General features: G+C 43.5%; 1 protein-coding gene across 1 annotated transcript in view; it reads right to left on the bottom strand.

The window, feature by feature from the left end:
* The window catches only part of NBEAL2 (neurobeachin like 2), a 248,250-nt gene extending 231,260 nt beyond the window's left edge, over positions 1–16,990 (bottom strand). Inside the window, exon 1 of the mRNA XM_060782698.2 lies at positions 16,552–16,990. Within this exon, the coding sequence (XP_060638681.2) occupies positions 16,552–16,602 (51 nt within the window). The 5' untranslated portion in view covers positions 16,603–16,990. The remainder of the gene's footprint in view (positions 1–16,551) is intronic.
* Positions 16,991–19,807: the final 2,817 nt, after the last annotated feature.

Here is a 19,807-nt window from a genome sequence, read left to right as displayed (position 1 = left end):
AGTGTGGATGCACCCGACCTCCTTGGTGGAAAGAGCAAAGGAAAGTGGGTTGATGTAGGTTTTTTCGCGCTATATAGTCCAAGAAACTTTGGATCCATCTATAGATACTGAAGAATGAATGAACGAATAAATGATAACTGGCACGTCTCAATAGCATAAGAATCTTGGGAGTTGCAGTTTTCCAAGGTCCAATAAACTTTGGGTCCATCTACACCATAGAAAGACGAAGAAGAACAACAACAGCGACAACAGCCACATCACAATGCTATGCAATCTTGGAAGTTGTAGTTTTCCAAGGTTCAGGAAACTTTGGGTCCATCTACACCATAGAAAGAAGAAGAAGAACAACAACAGCGACAACAGCCACATCACAATGCCATGCAATCTTGGAAGTTGTAGTTTTCCAAGGTCCAGGAAACTTTGGGTCCATCTACACCATAGAAAGAAGAAGAAGAACAACAACAACAACTGCCACATCTTGATGCCATACAGTCTTGGGAGTTGTAGCTTTCCAAGGTCCAAGAAGCTTTGGATCCATCTACTCTGTAGACTGAATGTTAATTAATAATAATAACTGCCATGTCTCGATGCCATCGAATCTTGGGAGGTGTAGTTTCCCAAGGTCCAAGAAGCTTTGGATCCATCTATATATACTGTAGAATGAATGAGCGAATGATAACTGGCACATCTCAATAGCATAAGAATCTTGGGAGTTGTAGTTTTCCAAGGTCCAAGAAACTTTTGGTCCATTTATATGGTAGAATGAATAATAATGATGATGATTGGGTTGTTGTAGGTTTTTTCGGGCTATATGTCCATGTTCTAGAGGCATTCTCTCCTGACGTTTCGCCTGCATCTATGGCAAGCATCCTCAGAGGTAGTGAGGTCTGTTGGAACTAGGAAAATTGGTTTATATATCTGTGGAATGACCAGTGTGGGACAAAGAACTCTTGTCTGTTGGAGCTAAGTGTGAATGTTTCAATTGACCACCTTGATTAGCTCAGGCACTGCCAGGCCATCAAATGCTAATCAAGGTGGTCAGTTGAAACATTCACACCTAGCTCCAGCAGACAAGAGTTCTTTGTCCCACCCTGGTTATTCCACAATTTTCCTAGTTCCAACAGACCTCACCACCTCTGAGGATGCTTGTCATAGATGCAGGCGAAACGTCAGGAGAAAATGCCTCTAGAACATGGCCATATAGCCCGAAAAAAACCCTACAACAACCCAATCATCATTCTACGGTATAAATGGACCCAAAGTTTCTTGGACCTTGGAAAACTACAACTCCCAAGATTCTAATGCTATTGAGACGTGGCAGTTATCATTTATTCGTTCATTCATTCTTCAGTATATATAGATGAATCCAAAGTTTCTTGGACCTTGGAAAACTACAACTCCCAAGATTCTTATGCTATTGAGACGTGGCAGTTATCATTTATTCGTTCATTCATTCTACAGTATACATAGATGGATCCAAAGTTTCTTGGACCTTGGAAAACTACAACTCCCAAGATTCTAATGCTATTGAGACGTGGCAGTTATCATTTATTCGTTCATTCATTCTACAGTATACATAGATGGATCCAAAGTTTCTTGGACCTTGGAAAACTACAACTCCCAAGATTCTTATGCTATTGAGACGTGGCAGTTATCATTTATTCGTTCATTCATTCTACAGTATACATAGATGGATCCAAAGTTTCTTGGACCTTGGAAAACTACAACTCCCAAGATTCTTATGCTATTGAGACGTGGCAGTTATCATTTATTCGTTCATTCATTCTACAGTATACATAGATGGATCCAAAGTTTCTTGGACCTTGGAAAACTACAACTCCCAAGATTCTTATGCTATTGAGACGTGGCAGTTATCATTTATTCGTTCATTCATTCTACAGTATATATATGAAGGTGAATCCAAAGTTTCTTGGACCTTGGAAAACCACAACTTCCAAGACTGTATGGCATTGAAACATGGCAGTTACACAGTAGTGTCTGTCACATTGCATTTAGTTCTGCAGTATAACCTCGAGGCTAAAGGCATGGGGGAAAACTACAACTCCCAGGATTCCCATTGGTATTGGAGTGCAGTGTGCTTTTGGTCCCAAGAGACATCGATCGATGCCCTCGGCGCTCCGTTCGCCACCCCTCTCCGCGGCATAGATGGATCCAATCGATGTCTCGGCGCTCCGCTAGCTCTCCCCGGGCGAGTTCTCCGCGTCGCGCCTGCGCAGTGTGGTCGGGGAAGATGGCGGCTCCGCCGGGGGCGCTGCACGAAGAGGCTCTGAGGCGGAAGGAGCGCCTGAAGGCCTTGCGGGAGAGGACCGGGGCGGCGGCGAGGCAGGCGAGTGGGGGGCTTCCTTGGGGAAAGGGTGTATTAAGGGTTGGGGGGGGGGTTAATGAAGGGATTTAGAGTCCTTGGGCCCCGGATGTAAGGCCTTCCAAGGTAAGTGAAGGCCCCTTCATAGAATCCTAGAATCAAAGAGTTGGAAGAGACCTCCTGGGCCATCTAGTCCAACCCCATTCTGCCAAGAAGCAGGAAAATTGCATTCAAATCACCCCTGACAGATGGCCATCCAGCCTCTGCTTAAAAGCTTCCAAAGAAGGAGCCTCCACCACACTCCGGGGCAGAGAGTTCCACTGCTGAACGGCTCTCACAGTCAGGAAGTTCTTCCTCATGTTCAGATGGAATCTCCTCTCTTGTAGTTTGAAGCCATTGCTCCATTGCGTCCTAGTCTCCAGGGAAGCAGAAAACAAGCTTTCTCCCTCCTCCTCCCTGTGGCTTCCTCTCACATATTTATACATGGCTATCATATCTCCTCTCAGCCTTCTCATCTTCAGGCTAAACATGCCCAGTTCCCTAAGCCGCTCCTCATAGGGCTTGTTCTCCAGACCCTTGATCATTTTAGTCGCCCTCCTCTGGACACATTCCAGCTTGTCAATATCTCTCTTGAATTGTGGTGCCCAGAATTGGACACAATATTCCAGATGTGGTCTAACCAAAGCAGAATAGAGGGGTAGCATTACTTCCTTAGATCTAGACACTATGCTCCTCTTGATGCAGGCCAAAATCCCATTGGCTTTTTTTGCCGCCACATCACATCCCTGGCTCATGTTTAACTTGTTGTCCATGAGGACTCCAAGATCTTTTTCACACGTACTGCTCTCGAGCCAGACATTGTCCCCCATTCTGTATCTTTGCATTTCGTTTTTCCTGCCAAAGTGGAGTATCTTACATGTGTCCCGGTTGAACTTCATTTTGTTAGTTTTGGCCCATCATCTCTCCAATCTGTCAAGATCATTTTGAATCCTGCTCCTGTCCTCTGGAGTATTGGCTATCCCTCCCAATTTGGTGTCGTCTGCAAACTTGATGATCCTGCCTTCTAACCCTTCATCTAAGTCATTCATCAAGATCCTGAACAGGACCGGGCCCAGGACAGAACCCTGCTGATGGCACTCCACTTGTCACTTCCTTCCAGGATGAAGAGGAAGCATTGGTGAGATTCACCCTCTGGGTTCGTCCATTTAACCAATTACTGAGAAGAGAAAGAAATTACTCCAGCATATTATTATTATTATTATTATTATTATTATTTGAAACACAACAAGATGAATCCACAGCAAACAAGATCACTCTGCTGGCTGTTGTATTGGATCACACCTCGGACACTTCCCAAGTCTCTAGGACTGTGTGATGTATCGGCGAATTATTATCCTTATTATTATTATTATTATTATTATTATTATTAGAAACACAACAAGATCAGTCCACAGGAGACACTCTGCTGGCTGTTGAATTGGATCACATGTTGGACCCTTCCCAAGTGTCTAGGACAAGCAGGAACAAATAGTCCAGGAAATTAGTCCATCAAAGTTCATGAAAGGCAGAAACTTCCAAGGTAAAATCCCAAAACTTGAATCATGAATCAGTCAAGGCACTTAACACATGAATCTATCCAAGGCAAGGCTTCCAAGGACCAGCAAAGATGTCTTGACTCAATTCCAACATTGCTTCGTCTGGCTACAGATTCTGTACTTGGCATTTTTATCCCCTCATCCACTCTATGTCCCAAGCAGCCAGAAATGGATTTGTAAGCCCCTCTGGATCCCATTTGGGGTGAGAAGGGTGGCATATAAATGTTGTAATTAAATACCGTATATACTCGAGTATAAGCAGACCCGAATATAAGCCGAGGCACCTCATTTTACAATAAAAACTGGGAAAACAGATTGACTCGCGGATAAGCCGAGGGTGGGAAATGGAGCAGCTACTGGTATATTCCAAAATAAAAATAGATACCAATAAAATTGCCTTAATCGAGGCATCGATAGGTTAAATGTTTTTGAATACATAAGATAAGACTGTCCTCTGATTAAAACATTATTCTAACCTTCAGTGTAAATATGTTTACATATCCTTCCAATAATAATAGAATAAAATGATAAATGTCATAATAATAATAGAATAAAATGATTAATGTAATAATAATAATAGAGTAAAATAATAAATGTAATAATAATAGAGTAAAACAATAAATGTAATAATAATAGAATAAAATGATTAATGCAATAATAATAATAAGAGTAAAATAATAAATGTAATAATAATAGAGTAAAATAATAAATGTAATAATAATAATAGAATAAAATGATTAATGTAATAATAATAATAAGAGTAAAATAATAAATGTAATAATAATAGAGTAAAATAATAAATGTAATAATAATAGAATTAAATGATTAATGTAATAATAATAATAATAGAGTAAAATAATAAATGTAATAATAATAATAGAATAAAATGATTAATGTAATAATAATAGAGTAAAATAATAAATGTAATAAAAATAAAGAATAAAATAATAAATGTAATAATAACAATAATAAAGAATAAAATAATAAATGTAATAATAATAATAGAATAAAATAATAAATGTAATAATAATAATAATAGAGTAAAATAATAATGTAATAATAATAATAAAGAATAAAATAATAAATGTAGTAATAATAATAGAATAAATGATTAATGTAATAATAATAATAATAGAATAAAATAATAAATGTAATAATAATAATAATAGAGTAAAATAATAAATGTAATAATAACAATAATAAAGAATAAAATAATAAATATAATAATAATAGAATAAAATGATTAATGTAATAATAATAATAATAATAATAATAATAATAGAGTAAAATAATAAAAAACCTTGACTCGAGTATAAGCCGAGGGAGACATTTTCAGCCTTAAAAAAGGGCTGAAAAACTAGGCTTATACTCGAGTATATACAGTAATATGTATGTATGTATATATGCCTCCCTAGCTTAGTTTCCAACAGACTTCACAACCTCTGAGGATACCTGCCATAGATGTGGGCAAAACGTCAGGAGAGAATGCTTCCAGAACATGGCCAGACAGCCCGGAAAACTCACAGCAACCCAGTGATTCCGGCCATGAAAGCCTTTGACAACACAAATAACCTAAAATGCAGAAGGAAATGAAAGTGGGATACTCCCATTTTTTGCTAATGCAAAAGGGCACCGACCTCCCCAAAGGCAGAAATTTCTGGAGCAACAGGAAGCTGGAAAGAAGGAAGACTTTCCAAGAGTTTCCTGGTTATCATTTCACTTATGGTTTAATCCAACCGTTTCATGAAGCGTTTCATTTCCAAAGGAAGAGTGACACATTTCCACTGGGCTAATTTTAACTTCTGCAACCTGCCTTAACAGAGCAAAAGGTGGGATCATAATATTATGATGAGTAGTTGAAATCCCAGTTTGTTTGTTTGTTTGGTTATCCTGGAGGTTGGCAGCATTTCCTCTCTCCTTCCAACTCAGGTAACAGGTGATGCAACCTGAGCCTGGTTTTTAGATTTCTGCAGGAAGCCAGAAAGAAGGTTCGGAGAGGTTTAAGGGAAAGCTCTTCTAGGAAAAAGAAGAAAACAAGGCCATTGTTGACATCACAGCAGGTACTTAGAATCATAGAATCAAAGAGTTGGAAGAGACCTCCTGGGCCATCATCCAGTCCAACCCCATTCTGCCAAGAAGCACGAATGTTGCATTCAAATCACCCCTGACAGATGGCCATCCAGCCTCTGTTTAAAAGCTTCCAAAGAAGGAGCCTCCACCACACTCTGGGGCAGAGAGTTCCACTGCTGAACGGCTCTCACAGACAGGAAGTTCTTCCTCATGTTCAGTTGGAATCTCCTCTCTTTTCCGTCGGAAAGGGGTCACTCCCCTTCCTTTAGTATTCTTTGGAGCAGCGATTCCCAAACTGGGAGTCGCAACGGGGTGTTAGAGAAGTCACCAAAAACCATCAGAAAGCACACTATTTTCTATTGGTCTTGGGGGTTCTGTGTGGGAAGTTTGGCCCAATTATATTGTTGGTGGGGTTCAGAATGTTCTTTGATTGTATGTGAACTATAAATCCCAGCAACAACAACTCCGAAATGTCAAGGTCCCCAAACTCCACCAGGGTTCACATTTGGGCATATTGAGTATCTGTGCCAAGTTTGGTCCAGCTCCATCATTGTTTCACTCCACAGTGCTCTCTGGATCTTGGTGAACTACAACTCCAAAACTCAAGGTCAATGCCCATCAAACACTTCCAGTATTTTCTGTCGGTCATGGGAGTTCTGCGTGCCAAGTTTGGTTCAATTCCATCATTGTTCAAGTCCACAGTGCTCTCTGGATGTAGATGAACTACAACTCCCAAAGGTCAGTGCCCACCAAACCCTTCCAGTATTTTCTGTTTTGGTCATGGGAGTTCTGTGTGCCAAGTTTGGTTCAGTTCCATCGTTGGTGGAGTTCAGATTGTAGGTGAACTATAAATCCCAGCAACAACAACTCCCAAATGTCAAGGTCTATTTTCCCCAAACTCCACCAGTGTTCACATTTGGGCATATGGAGTATTCGTGCCAATTTTGGTCCAGATCCATCATTGTTTGAGTACACAGTGCTCTCTGGATGTAGGTGAACTACAACTCCAGAACTCAAGGTCTAAACCCTTCCAGTATTTTCTGTTTCTGTCATGGGAGTTGTGTGTGTCAAGTCTGGTTCAATTCCATCATTGGTGGAGTTCAGAATGCTCTTTGATTATAGGTGAACTATAAAACCCAGCAACTACTACCCCCAAATCTCAAGGTCTGTTTTCCCCAAACTCCACCAGTATTCACATTTGGGCATATTGAGTATTTGTCCTAACTTTGGTCCAGACCCCTCATTGTTTGAGTCCACAGTGCTCTCTGGATGTCGGTGAACTACAACTCCAAAACTCAAGTTCAATACCCACTAAACCCTTCCAGTATTTTCTGTTTCTGTCATGGGAGTTCTGTGTGGGAAGTTTGGTTTAATTCCATCGTTGGTGGAGTTCAGAATGCTGTTTGATTGTTGGTGAACCATAAATCCACGAACTACAACTCCCAAATGTCAAAATCTATTTTCCCCAAACTCCACCAGTGTTCACATTTGGGCATCTTGAGTATCTGTGCCAAGTTGGGTTCAAATCCATCATTGTTTGAGTCCACAGTGCTCTCTGGATGTAGGTGAACTACAACTCCAAAAATCAAGGTCAATGCCCACCAAAACCTTCCAGTATTTTCTGTTTCTGTCATGGGAGTTGTGTGTGTCAAGTTTGGTTCAATTCCATCGTTGGTGGAGTTCAGAATGCATTTTGATTGTAGGTGAACTATAAATCCCAGCAACTACAACCTCTAAATGTCAATGTCTGTTTTCCCCAAACTCCACCAGTGATCGCATTTGGGCATAATGAGTATCCGTCCTAACTTTGGTCTAGACCCCTCATTGTTTGAGTCCACAGTGCTCTCTGGATGTAGGTGAACTACAACTCCAAAACCCAAGGTCAATGCCAACCAAACCCTTCCTGTATTTTCTGTTTTGGTCATGGGAGTTCTGTGTGCCAAGTTTGGTTCAATTCCATCGTTGGTGGAGTTCAGAATGCTCTTTGATTGTAGATGAACTATAAATCCCAGCAACTGCAACTCCCAAGGGCGTAGTGGGTATTTCTGAAAATACATCCTGGTCCACAGCAATGCATGGCAGGGAACAGTTAGTTATTAATAATAAGAATAGATTTCAGAATAATGGTTTGTTATTATTGTTACTATTATTATTCAGGACCCCTTGAAGTGCGGAGGGTGGCCACATATTTATTTATTATTATTACAGTTGTCACAATTGGCCAGAGAAGCAACAACAAGAACGGAAGAGCGGCCTGTCTCAAGGGTCATCAATGTTTAACATGTACACAAATGATCAGCCACTGCCAGAAGGAATAGAGTGTTTCGTCTATGCTAACGATCATGCCATCACCACCCAAGTAAGGAGCTTTAAAATGGTTGAACAGAAGCTCTCTGAAGCTTTAGGTGCTCTTACTGCCTGTTACAGGGAAAACCAGCTGATTCCTAATCCATCTAAAATGCAGACATGTACTTTTTACCTTCAGAACAGACAAGCATCTTGAGCTCTGAGGATGACCTGGGAAAGAATCCCACTGGAGCATTGCAGCACATTCAATTACCTGGAAGTTACTGTGCTCTGACTTACAAGAAGCACTGTTTGAATATCAAGCCAAAAGTGGATGCTAGAAATAATATCGTACGAAAGCTGATTGGCACAACCTGGGGATCACAATCGGACACAGTGAAGACATATGCCCTTGTGCTATGCTACTGAGTAGGCATGCCCAGTGTGGAATACATCTCACCAGGCTAAAACAGTGGATGTGGCTCTTAATGAGACATGCCACATTATCGCAGGATGTCTACACCCTATACCACTGGAGAAATTATACAGTTTAGCTGGTATTGCACCACCACCTGACATCCGCTAGGAAGTAGCAGCCGGCAATGAAAGGACCAAGGCAGTGACATATCAGGCCCTGTTTGGGTATCAGCCAGCACGCCAACGGCTTAAATCAAGAAATAGCTTCCTAAGGTCTACAGAGATACTCAAAAGGAACACCTCAGCAAGCAAGAGTCCAAAAGTGGCAGGAGAAAACACAGAAGCAGAATCAGTGGCTGAGACCAGAGGAGAAACTCCCACCTGGGCACACAGAAGACTGGGCAACGTGGAAGGCGCTGAACAGATTGCGCTCTGGCACCACGAGATGCAGAGCCAACCTTAAGAAATGGGGCCACAAAGTGGAATCCACGACATGCGAGTGTGGAGAAGAGCAAACCACTGACCACCTGCTGCAATGCACCCTGAGCCCTGCCATATGCACAATGGAGGACCTTCTTGCGGCAACACCAGAGGCACTCCAAGTGGCCAGATACTGGTCAAAGGACATTTAATAGAATGCCAAGTTTTCTAAACTTTGTGTTTTGTAAATACATTACAACTCCATCCTCAGTTTGCTTCTGACACGATAAATAAAGGAAGCAAATGGGTTTGAGACAACCTCAAGTGGAGCTGTGCAGGTAAGATCCACAAAAAGAAGACAATTTGCCTTTAAGACAGTCCAATGAGACCACAGTTGGAAGGTAAAGATGGCCAGACAGATGGGACAGCTGGGAGGAAGCTTTTCCAGGTGGCTTGGTCAGCTCTCATCTCCAAAAGGAGGGAGTTTGTACCTTCTCCAAACAGGAGGCAAGGTCACAGGTGGCCCTCCTAGGAGCAAAGAGTAGCCACAGGTCTCTCAAGTAACCATATCTCCAACAAGTAGCTCAAGAGAGTGAAACCCCCAAGTAGCACCTGAAAGAGTGTCTTCAAGGAGCTCCAAATAATAATATTTCAATAACAACAATAGCAACGGAACCCCAAGTAGTATCTTTGATTAGCCCAGGATCCCCAAACAGTAATACCTTCACATAGTACCTCCAAGGAATCCTAAATGATAATACACCAGACACCCCAAAATAATACACCCAGAAGCCAAGGACCCTTGAATTACAATGCTTCTATGAACCCCAAAATACCTGTACGAGTCAAAGAGTAAATAACAATACGTCTAGGACGCCCCCAATAATAATACCTATAGAAACATCTGCAGGAGCCAAGAACTTTTCCAAACAGTAGTTTCTCAAGAAAGTCTCCTAAGAAGATCTCCAGGAGCCAAGGGCCTCTTAAAGTAATAATACTTCAAAGTACAAATATATCCCAAACTGTAATATTTTAAGAAAGTCCCCCAAAAACATCCAGGATCCTCAAATAGTCGTATCTCCAGAAGGTCCCAGATCACCTGTAGGAGTCAAGAACCCCCCAAATACATCTCCAAATCATACCCCCAAATGATACCTTCAGGAACATCTCTAAACACTTGCAGGAAACAAGGAATCCCCTCTCCCAATAGTATTTCCAAAGCCCCCAAAGCACCTGTAGGAGCCGAAGAACAGATAACAATACCTCCAGGACCCTCAAAATAATAATAATAATAATAATAATAATAATAATAATAATAATAATATCTCCAAAATAATACCCCCAGAAACACCCCCAAACACTTGTAGGAACTAAGGAATCCCTCCCTCCCAATAGTAGTATCTCCAAAGCCCCCAAATCACCTGTAGATGTCAAAGAGCAAATAACAATACACCCGGATCCCCAAAATAATCAAATATCCCCAAATAATAATACCTCCAGACACCTGCAGGAGCCAAAGACTTCCAAACAGTAGTTTCTCAAGAAAGTCCCCCAATAAGATCTCCAGGAGCCAAGGGCCCCTTAAAATAACAATAGCACAAAGTAAAAATATCCCCAAATTGTAATATTTTAAGAAAGTCCCCCAAAACACCTTCAAGGTCCTCAATTAGCAGTATATCCAGAAGCCCCCAGATCACCTGTAGGAGCCAAGAACCCCCTAAATACCTCTCCAAATAATATCCCCAAATAATAGCTCCAGAAACACCTGCAGGAACCAAGGAACCCTTAACGCTAATCTCTCCAAAAATCTCTAAATCAGATCTCAGGAGGCAAAGGCCCCCCAATAACAATACCTTTGGGACCCCCAACACTATAGTCTCCTCAACTAACAATATCTCCAGAAACCCTTCCCAACACCTGCAGGAGCCAAGGATCACCCAAATAGCAATATCTCCTGGACCCCCAAATAATAATAATATCTCCAGAAACACCTCCAAGCACCTGCAGAAACCAAGGAACATTAATCTCCAAATCTTGCCAAAGGAAAAATAATCTCTCCAAATCAGATCTCTAGGAGGCAAGAAATCCCCAATAACAATACCTCCAGGACCCCTCAATATAACAGTATTCATCCCCAACTAAATAATACCTCCAGAAACACCTCCAAACACCTGCAGACACCAAGGAACGTTAATCTCTCCAAATCAGATTTCTAGGAAGGAACCTCTCCCCCCCAATAACAAGATCTCTGGGACTTCTAATGGAATAGTCTCCCCAATGAACCATACCTCCAGAAATCCTTCCCAATACCTGCAGGAGCCAAGGATCCCCCAAATAAAAATACTTCTAGGATCCCCAAAATAATCATATCCCCAAATAATAATACCTCCAAACACCTGCAGAAACCAAGGAAAACTAATCTCTCCAATCTCTCCAAAGGAACATTAATCTCACCAAAGATATCCAAATCAGATCTCTAGGAAGCATAGAGCCCTGAACAACAAGATCTCTGGGACTTCCAACCAAATAGTCTCCCCAACTAAATAGTATCTCCAGAAACCCTTCCCAACACCTGCAGGAGCCAAGGATCCCCCAAATAACAATAGCTCCCCAATACATAATATTCCCAAATAATAATGCCTCCAGAAACACCTCCAGACACTTGCAGGAGCCAAGGACTTCCTACCAGTAGTTTCTCAAGATCCCCCAAATAACTCTCCAAATAATACCTCCAGAAACACCTGCAGGAACCAAGGAACCCTTAACCCTTTTGGTGATATTTTTGAATTTCTCCAAAAATCTCCAAAGCAGATCTCTAGGAGGCAAGAGCACCCCAATAACAATACCTCCTGGACCCCTCAATATTATAGTATTTATCCCCAACTAAATAATACCTCCAGAAACACCTGCAAACATCTGCAGAAACGAAGGAACATTAATCTCTCCAAATCTCACCAAAGGAACATTAATCTCTCCAAATCAGATTTCTAGGAAGCAAGCCCCCCCCCCCCCCCAAATAGCAAGACCTCCAGACTTCAAACATAATAGTCTCCCCAACGAAATAATATCTCCAGAAACCCTTCCCAACACCTGCAGGAGCCAAGGATCCCCCAAATAAACAATACCTTTAGGACCCCCAAAATAATAATATCCGTAAATAATAATACCTTCAAACACCTTCAGGAACCAAGGACACTAATCTCTCCAAAGGAACATTAATCTCGCCAAACATAAATACCTCCAAATCATATCTCTAGGAAGTAAGGACCCCCAAACAACAAGACCTCCAGGACTTCCAACCTAATAGTCTCCCCAACTAACCATACCTACAGAAACCCTTCCCAACACCCGCAGGAGCCAAGGGCCCCCAAATAACCATACCTCCAGGAGCACCCAAACAATAATAATAACAATATCCCCAAATAATAATACCTCCAGAAACACCCCCAGACACCTGCAGGAGCTGAGGACTTCCAAACAGTAGTTTCTCAAGATCCCCCAAATACCTCTCCAAATAATACCTCCAGAAACACCTGCGGGAACCAAGGAACCCTTAACCCTTTTGGTGATATTTTTGTATCTCTCCAAAAATCTCCAAAAATACTTCCAGAACCCCTAAACAAATGATAATACCTTCAAACACCTGCAGAAACCAAGGAACATTAATCTCTCCAAATCTCACCAAAGGAAGATTAATCTCACCAAACATAAATATCTCCAAACCAGATTTCTAGGAAGCAAGACCCCCCCCCCCCCCCATAACAAGACCTCTAGGACTTCAAACCTAACAGTCTCCCCAACTAAATAATACTCCAGAAACCCTTCCCAACACCTGCAAGTGCCAGGGATCCCCCAAAATAATAATATTCCCAAATAATAATACCTCCAAACACCTGCAGGAAGCATGGAACATTAATCTCACCAAACATAAATATCTCCAAATCAGATCTGTAGGAAGAAAGGACCCCCCAACAACAAGACCCCTCTGGGACTTTCAACCTAATAGTCTCCCCAACTAACCATACCTACAGAAACCCTTCCCAACACCTGCAGGAGCCAAAGATCCCCCAAATAACAATAGCTCCCCAATACATAATAATATTCCCAAATAATAATGCCTCCAGAAACACCTCCAGACACTTGCAGGAGTCAAGGACTTCCAAACAATAGTTTCTCAAGTGCCCCCAAATACCTCTCCAAATAATACCTCCAGAAACACCTGCGGGAACCAAGAAACCCTTAACCCTTTTGGTGATATTTTTGAATCTCTCCAAAAATCTCCAAATCATATCTCTAGGAGGCAAGAGGCCCCCTCCCCCAATAACAATACCTCCAGAACCCCTAAACACAATAGTATTTATCCCCAACTAAATAATACCTCCAGAAACACCTCCAAACACCTGCAGGAACCAAGAAACAATATTCTCACCAATCTCTCCAAATGAACATTAATCTCACCAAACATAAAGATGTACAAATCAGATTACTAGGAAGCAAACCCTCCCCTCCCCGATTACAAGACATCTGGGACTTCCAATCTGATAGTCTCCCCAACTAGTAACCATACCTCCAGAAACCCTTCCCAACACCTGCAGGTGCCAGGGATCCCCCAAAATAATAATATTCCCAAATAATAATACCTCCAAACACCTGCAGGAAGCATGGAACATTAATCTCACCAAACATAAATACCTCCAAATCAGATCTCTAGGAAGCAAGGACCCCCCAACAACAAGACGTCTGGGACTTCCAACCTAATAGTCTCCCCAACTAAATAATACCTCCAGAAACCCTTCCCAACACCTGCAGGATCCAAGGATCCCCCAAATAACAATACCTCCAGGACCACCCAATAATAATAATAATAATCCCAAATGATAATACCTTCAGAAACACCTCCAGACACTTGCAGGAGCCAAGGACCTCCAAACAGTAGTTTCTCAAGATCCCCCAAATACCTCTCCAAATAATATCTCCAGAAACACCTCCAGGAACCCTTTTGGTGATATTTTTTAATCTCTCCAAAATCTCTAAAGTAGATCTCTAGGAGGCAAGAGCCCACCCCCCCCCCACCCCCATAACAATACCTCCAGAACTTCTAAACGTAATAGTATTTGTCCCGCAACTAACAATACCTCCAGAAACCCTTCCCAACACCTGCAGGAGCCAAGGATCCCCCAAATAACAATACTTCTAGGACCCTCAAAATAATAATATCCCCAAATAATACCTCCAAACACCTGCAGGAAGCATAGAACATTAATTTCACCAAACATAAATATCTCCAAATCAGATCTCTAGGAAGAAAACATAAATACCTCCAAATCAGATTTCTAGGAAGCAAGACCCCCCCCCCCCCCCAATAACAAGACCTCTAGGACTTCCAACCTAATAGTCTCCCCAACTAAATAATATCTCCAGAAACCCTTCCCACCACCTGCAGGAGCCAAGGCTCCCCCAAATAACAATACCTCCAGGACCGCCCAAAAATAATAATAATCCCATGTAATAATATCTTCAGAAACACCTCCAAACACCTGCAGAAACCAAGGAACATTAAATCTCCAAATCTTGCCAAAGGAACATTAATCTCTCCAAACATTAATATCTCCAAATCAGATCTCTAGGAAGCAAGGCCCCCCCAATAACAATACCTCTGGGACTTCCAACATAATAACCATACCTCTCCAGAAATCCTTCCCAATACCTGCAGGAGCCAAGGATCCCCCAAATAAAAATACTTCTAGGATCCCCAAAATAATCATATCCCCAAATAATATTTATTTATTTAAAAAATTTATATACCCGCCTTCTCCCCTCTCCAAACACCTCCAAACATAATACCTCCAAAACACCTGCAGGAACCAAGGAAAACCAAGCTCTCCAAGCTCTCCAAAGGAACATTAATTTCACCAAAGATAAATCTCTCCAAATGAGATCTCTAGGAAGCATGGACCCCCCAACAACAACATCTCTGGGACTTCCAACCTAATAGTCTCCCCAACTAAATAGTATCTCCAGAAATCTTTCCCAACACCTGCAGGAGCCAAGGATCCCCCCAAATAACAATACCCCCAGGACCACCCAAATAATAATAGTAATAAACTTTATTTATATCAGATCTCTAGGAGGCAAGAGCCACCCCCCAATAGAAATACTTCCAGAACCCTAAACAAATAATAATACCTCCAAACACCTGCAGAAGTCAAGGAGCATTAATGTCTCCAAATCTCGCCAAAGGAACATTAATCTCTCCAAATCAGATTTCTTGGAAGCAACGCGCCCCCCCCCCCCCAAATAACAAGACCTCTAGGACTTCCAATCTAATAGTCTCCCCAACTAAATAATACCTCCAGAAACCCTTCCCAACTCCTGCAGGAGCCAAGGATCCCCCAAATAACAATAGCTCCAGGACCCTCAAAATAATAATATCCCCAAATAATAATACCTCCAAACACCTGCAGGAAGCATGGAACATTAATCTCACTAAACATAAATATCTCCAAATCAGATTTCTAGGAAGCAAGCCCCCCCCCCCCCCCCTTAATAACAAGATCTCTGGGACTTCCAACCTGATAGTCTCCCCAACTAAATCATACCTCCAGAAACCCTTCCCAACACCTGCAGGAGCCAAGCATCTCCCAAATAACAATACCCCCCAGGACCACCCAATAATAATAATAATAATAATAATAATAATAATAATCCCAAATAATAATACCTCCAGAAACACCTCCAGACACTTGCAGGAGTCAAGGACTTCCAAACAGTAACTTCTCAAGATCCCCCAAATACCTCTCCAAATAATACCTCCAGAAACACCTGCAGGAACCAAGGAACCCTTAACCCTTTCGGTGATATTTTTGAATTTCTCCAAAAATCTCCAAAACAGATCTCTAGGAGGCAAGCACCCCCATAACAATACCTCCAGGACCCCTCATCCTCAACTAAATAATACCTCCAGAAACCCTTCCCAACACCTGCAGGAGCCAAGGATCCCCCAAATAATAATACTTCTAGGACCCTCAAAATAATAATATCCCCAAATAATAATACCTCCAAACACCTGCAGAAACCAAGGAACAATATTCTCACAAATCTCTCCAAAGGAACATTAATCTCACCAAACATAAATATCTCCAAATCTAGGAAGCAACGCCCCCCCCCCCCCCAATAACAACAACTCCGACACTTCCAACCTGATAGTCTCCCCAACTAAATAATACCTGCATAAACCCTTCCCAACACCTGCAGGATCCAAGGCTCCCCCAAACACTCTCCAAAATACACCAACCCCTAAACAATGCCTCCACCCAGGAGAGAAGGCTCCCCCAAGAGGAATGCCCCCTCCTCCTCCTCCAGAGACACCCCCCCCCCCTTCCAAAAGATTCCCCTCCAAGGGGGAGAGGCGGGGGACCCCGCCCCAAAAGCCAGCCTCACCTTGGCGAAGTAGAGCATCCAGAGCTCGTAGAGGCGCTCCTTGGAAGCCATGCTCCCTCCCCGCAGGGTCTCCTCCTCCTTTCGCCTCTCCTCTTCCTGGGGTTCAAACGGCGGCTTTGGCCCGGTGCCTTCCTCCTCTTCTTCGCCTTCCTCCTCCTCCTCGTCCTCCTCTTCCTCCCTTCATGGCGTGCCTCGGAGGAGGAAGAAAGGAAGAAAGGAAAGAAAGAAAGAAGGCGGAGGAGGAAGGCAGGCGCGCCAAAGAAAGAAAGGAAGGAAGAAAGGAGACCTTTACGCACAGCGCGCGCGCAAAGGGAGGGAGGCAACTTTTACGCGCGACGAAAGCGGCTCTGTTCCTGGTCTCCGGGCTCCGGGGGAGGCGGCTAAGGCTGCCTCCGAGCTTCCTCCAATGCCTCCGGCTCCGAAGGCTCCTCCCCCGGCACCTGAGCCGCCTCCAAAGGCCGGGAAAGGCGGGCAGAGGCAGGCAGAGCCGTGCGCCCTGCTAGAGACAAACCTCTCCAAAAGGGAGAGAAGGGCAGAAGGAAGCCTTGACGCCTGGCCAGCCACGGCCAGAAGGGTCAGAGAGGTTCATCTATGCTGATGATCGTGCCATCACCGCTCAAGGGCCAAGGCATCCCAGTTCTCAGTGTCTATGCCAGGGTTTTTAAGGTTGGTCATCATGTTGATGGGAATCTTCCCACCGGAGTGGAAATCATCTATCACACAGATTTATTTATTTATCGTGTCATCCGCAACCAGAACATTGTATTACATTTCTAACAGAACAAAACAAACAGATTAAAAAAAAAAAACACAACAACACAAATTTTGCAAACGTGGTAGCTGGTTAAATGTCCTTTGAGCAGTATCTGGCCACTTGGAGTGCCTCTGGTGTTGCCGCAAGAAGCTCCTCCCTTGTGCATGTGGGAAAACAATCAGCTGCTGCAAGAAGACTGCACAGATGGACTATAAGCAGAGGCATAGTATTGTTGCTCAGATGATTCACTGGAACTTGTACCATCTTTATTTGTGCTTCTCTTTTAATCATACTGACAGCTCTTTGGGAAAGTTCTGGTGGAAAATCTCCTTATATCCATAAACACCCAGCTGCTCAGGTTGCATTGCAGCAGGTGGTCAGTGGTTTGCTCTTCTCCACACTCGGTCATGGATTCCACTTTGTGGCCCCATTTCTGAAGGTTGGCTCTGCATCTCGTGGTGCCAGAGCGCAGTCTGTTCAGCACCTTCCAAGTCGCCCAGTTTTCTGTGTGCCCAGGGGGGAGTCTCTCATTTGGTATCAGCCATTGGTTGAGGTTCTGGGTTTGAGCCTGCCACTTTTGGACTCTCGCTTGCTGAGGTGTTCCAGTGAGTGTCTCTGTAGACCTTAGAAAACTATTTCTAGATTTAAGTCGTTGACATGCTGGCTGATACCCAAACAGTGGATGAGCTGGAGATGTCTCTACCTTGGTCCTTTCACTATTGGTTGCTACTTCCCAGCGGATGTCAGGTGGTGCAATACCGGCTAAGCAGTGTAATTTCTCCAGTGGTGTGGGGCGCAGACACCCTGTGATAATGCGGCATGTCTCATTAAGAGCCACATCCACTGTTTGAGCGTGGTGAGATGTGTTCCACACTGGGCACACATCTCACCATGCTCAGCAGCAGAGTAGCACAGCGCAAGGGCAGATGTCTTCACTGTATCTGGTTGTGATCCCCAGGTTGTGCCAGTCAGCTTTCATATGATGTTGTTTCTAGCACCCACTTTTTGTTTGATGTTCAGGCAGTGCTTCTTGTCGGTCAGAGAATGGTCCAGAGTGACTCCCAGGTATTTGGGTGCGTTGCAATGCTCCAGTGGGATTCCTTCCCAGGTGATCCTCAGAGCCCGGGATGCTTGTCTGTTCTTGAGATGAAAGGCACATGTCTGTGTTTTAGATGGGTTGGGGATCAGCTGGTTTTCCCTGTAATAGGCAGTAAGAGCACCTAGAGCTTCGGAGAGCCTCTGTTCTACCATCTCAAAGCTTCCTGCTTGAGTGGTGATGGCACGATCATCAGCATAGATGAAACTCTCTGTCCCTTCTGGCAGTGGCTGGTCATTTGTGTAGATGTTGAACATGGATGGAGCAAGCACGCTCCCCTGAGGCAGGTCGTTCTTCTGTTTCCGCCATCTGCTTCTCTGGCCCTGGAACTCAACAAAAAAGCTCCTGTTTTGTAGCAGGTTTCCTATGAGGCGGGTGTGGTGGTCGTCCTTTGTGATATTAGACATTTTTCGCAGGAGGAGGCGGTGGTTCACAGTATCATAGGCTGCTGACAGGTCTATGAAGACAGCTCCTGTGGTCTGCTGTCTTTCAAAGCCATCTTCTATGTGCTGAGTCAGGTTCAGCACTTGCGATGTGCAGCTTTTGCCTTTCCTGAAGCCAGCTTGCTGTGGGATCAGACAGGGGTCTATTTTTTCCATAATTCTATGCAGAATGAGTCTCTCCAGAACTTTGTAGAGGTGGCACAGCAGAGAGATCACACAGATGACAAGCTATTTAACCTCCTCAGACTGAAACCCAAAACCAAGGTTACAACAACATCTGTTATAGAACTCCAGTATGCTGATGACAATGTCATCTGTTTGCATTCAGAAGAAGACCTACAAGCCACTCTAAACACCCTCGCAGAAGTCTGACTTGGCCACGGTAGTCCACGCTCTGGTTACATTCCGCATAGACTACTGCAACGCTCTCTACGTGGGGTTGCCTTTGAAGACTGCTCGGAAGCTTCAAATGGTCCAGCGCTCGGCAACCAGGTTGCTAACAGGAGCGGCACTCAGGGAGCACACCACTCCTCTGTTGCGCCAGCTCCACTGGCTACCTGTTTGCTATCGGGCACAATTCAAAGTGCTGCCGTTAGCCTATAAAGCCCTAAACGGTTCTGGCTCTACTTACCTCTCCAAACACATCTCCTCCTATGAACCGACTAGGACACTAAGATCATCTGGGGAGGCCCTGCTCTCGGTCCCGCCTGCATCACAGGCACGCTTGGCGGGGACGAGAGACAGGGCCTTCTCAGTGGTGGCCCCTCGGCTGTGGAACACCCTGCCTGCAGATATCAGATCGGCCCCCTCCCTGCTGGCGTTTCGGTGGAAAGTGAAGACCTGGCTGTTCGAACAAGCATTTGATTAAACAGTGTAATTGAACATAGGAATACGGAATAATGGATGACGAGACTGGATTCTGATTTTACTGTTGAAGCACTAATGATTGTTATTCTGATGTTT

Source organism: Anolis sagrei, chromosome 6 (assembly GCF_037176765.1).
Source record: "Anolis sagrei isolate rAnoSag1 chromosome 6, rAnoSag1.mat, whole genome shotgun sequence".
NCBI classification, from domain to species: domain Eukaryota; kingdom Metazoa; phylum Chordata; class Lepidosauria; order Squamata; family Dactyloidae; genus Anolis; species Anolis sagrei.
Note: the sequence above shows the minus strand (reverse complement) of the source record. Positions and strands in the feature narration are given on the sequence as shown.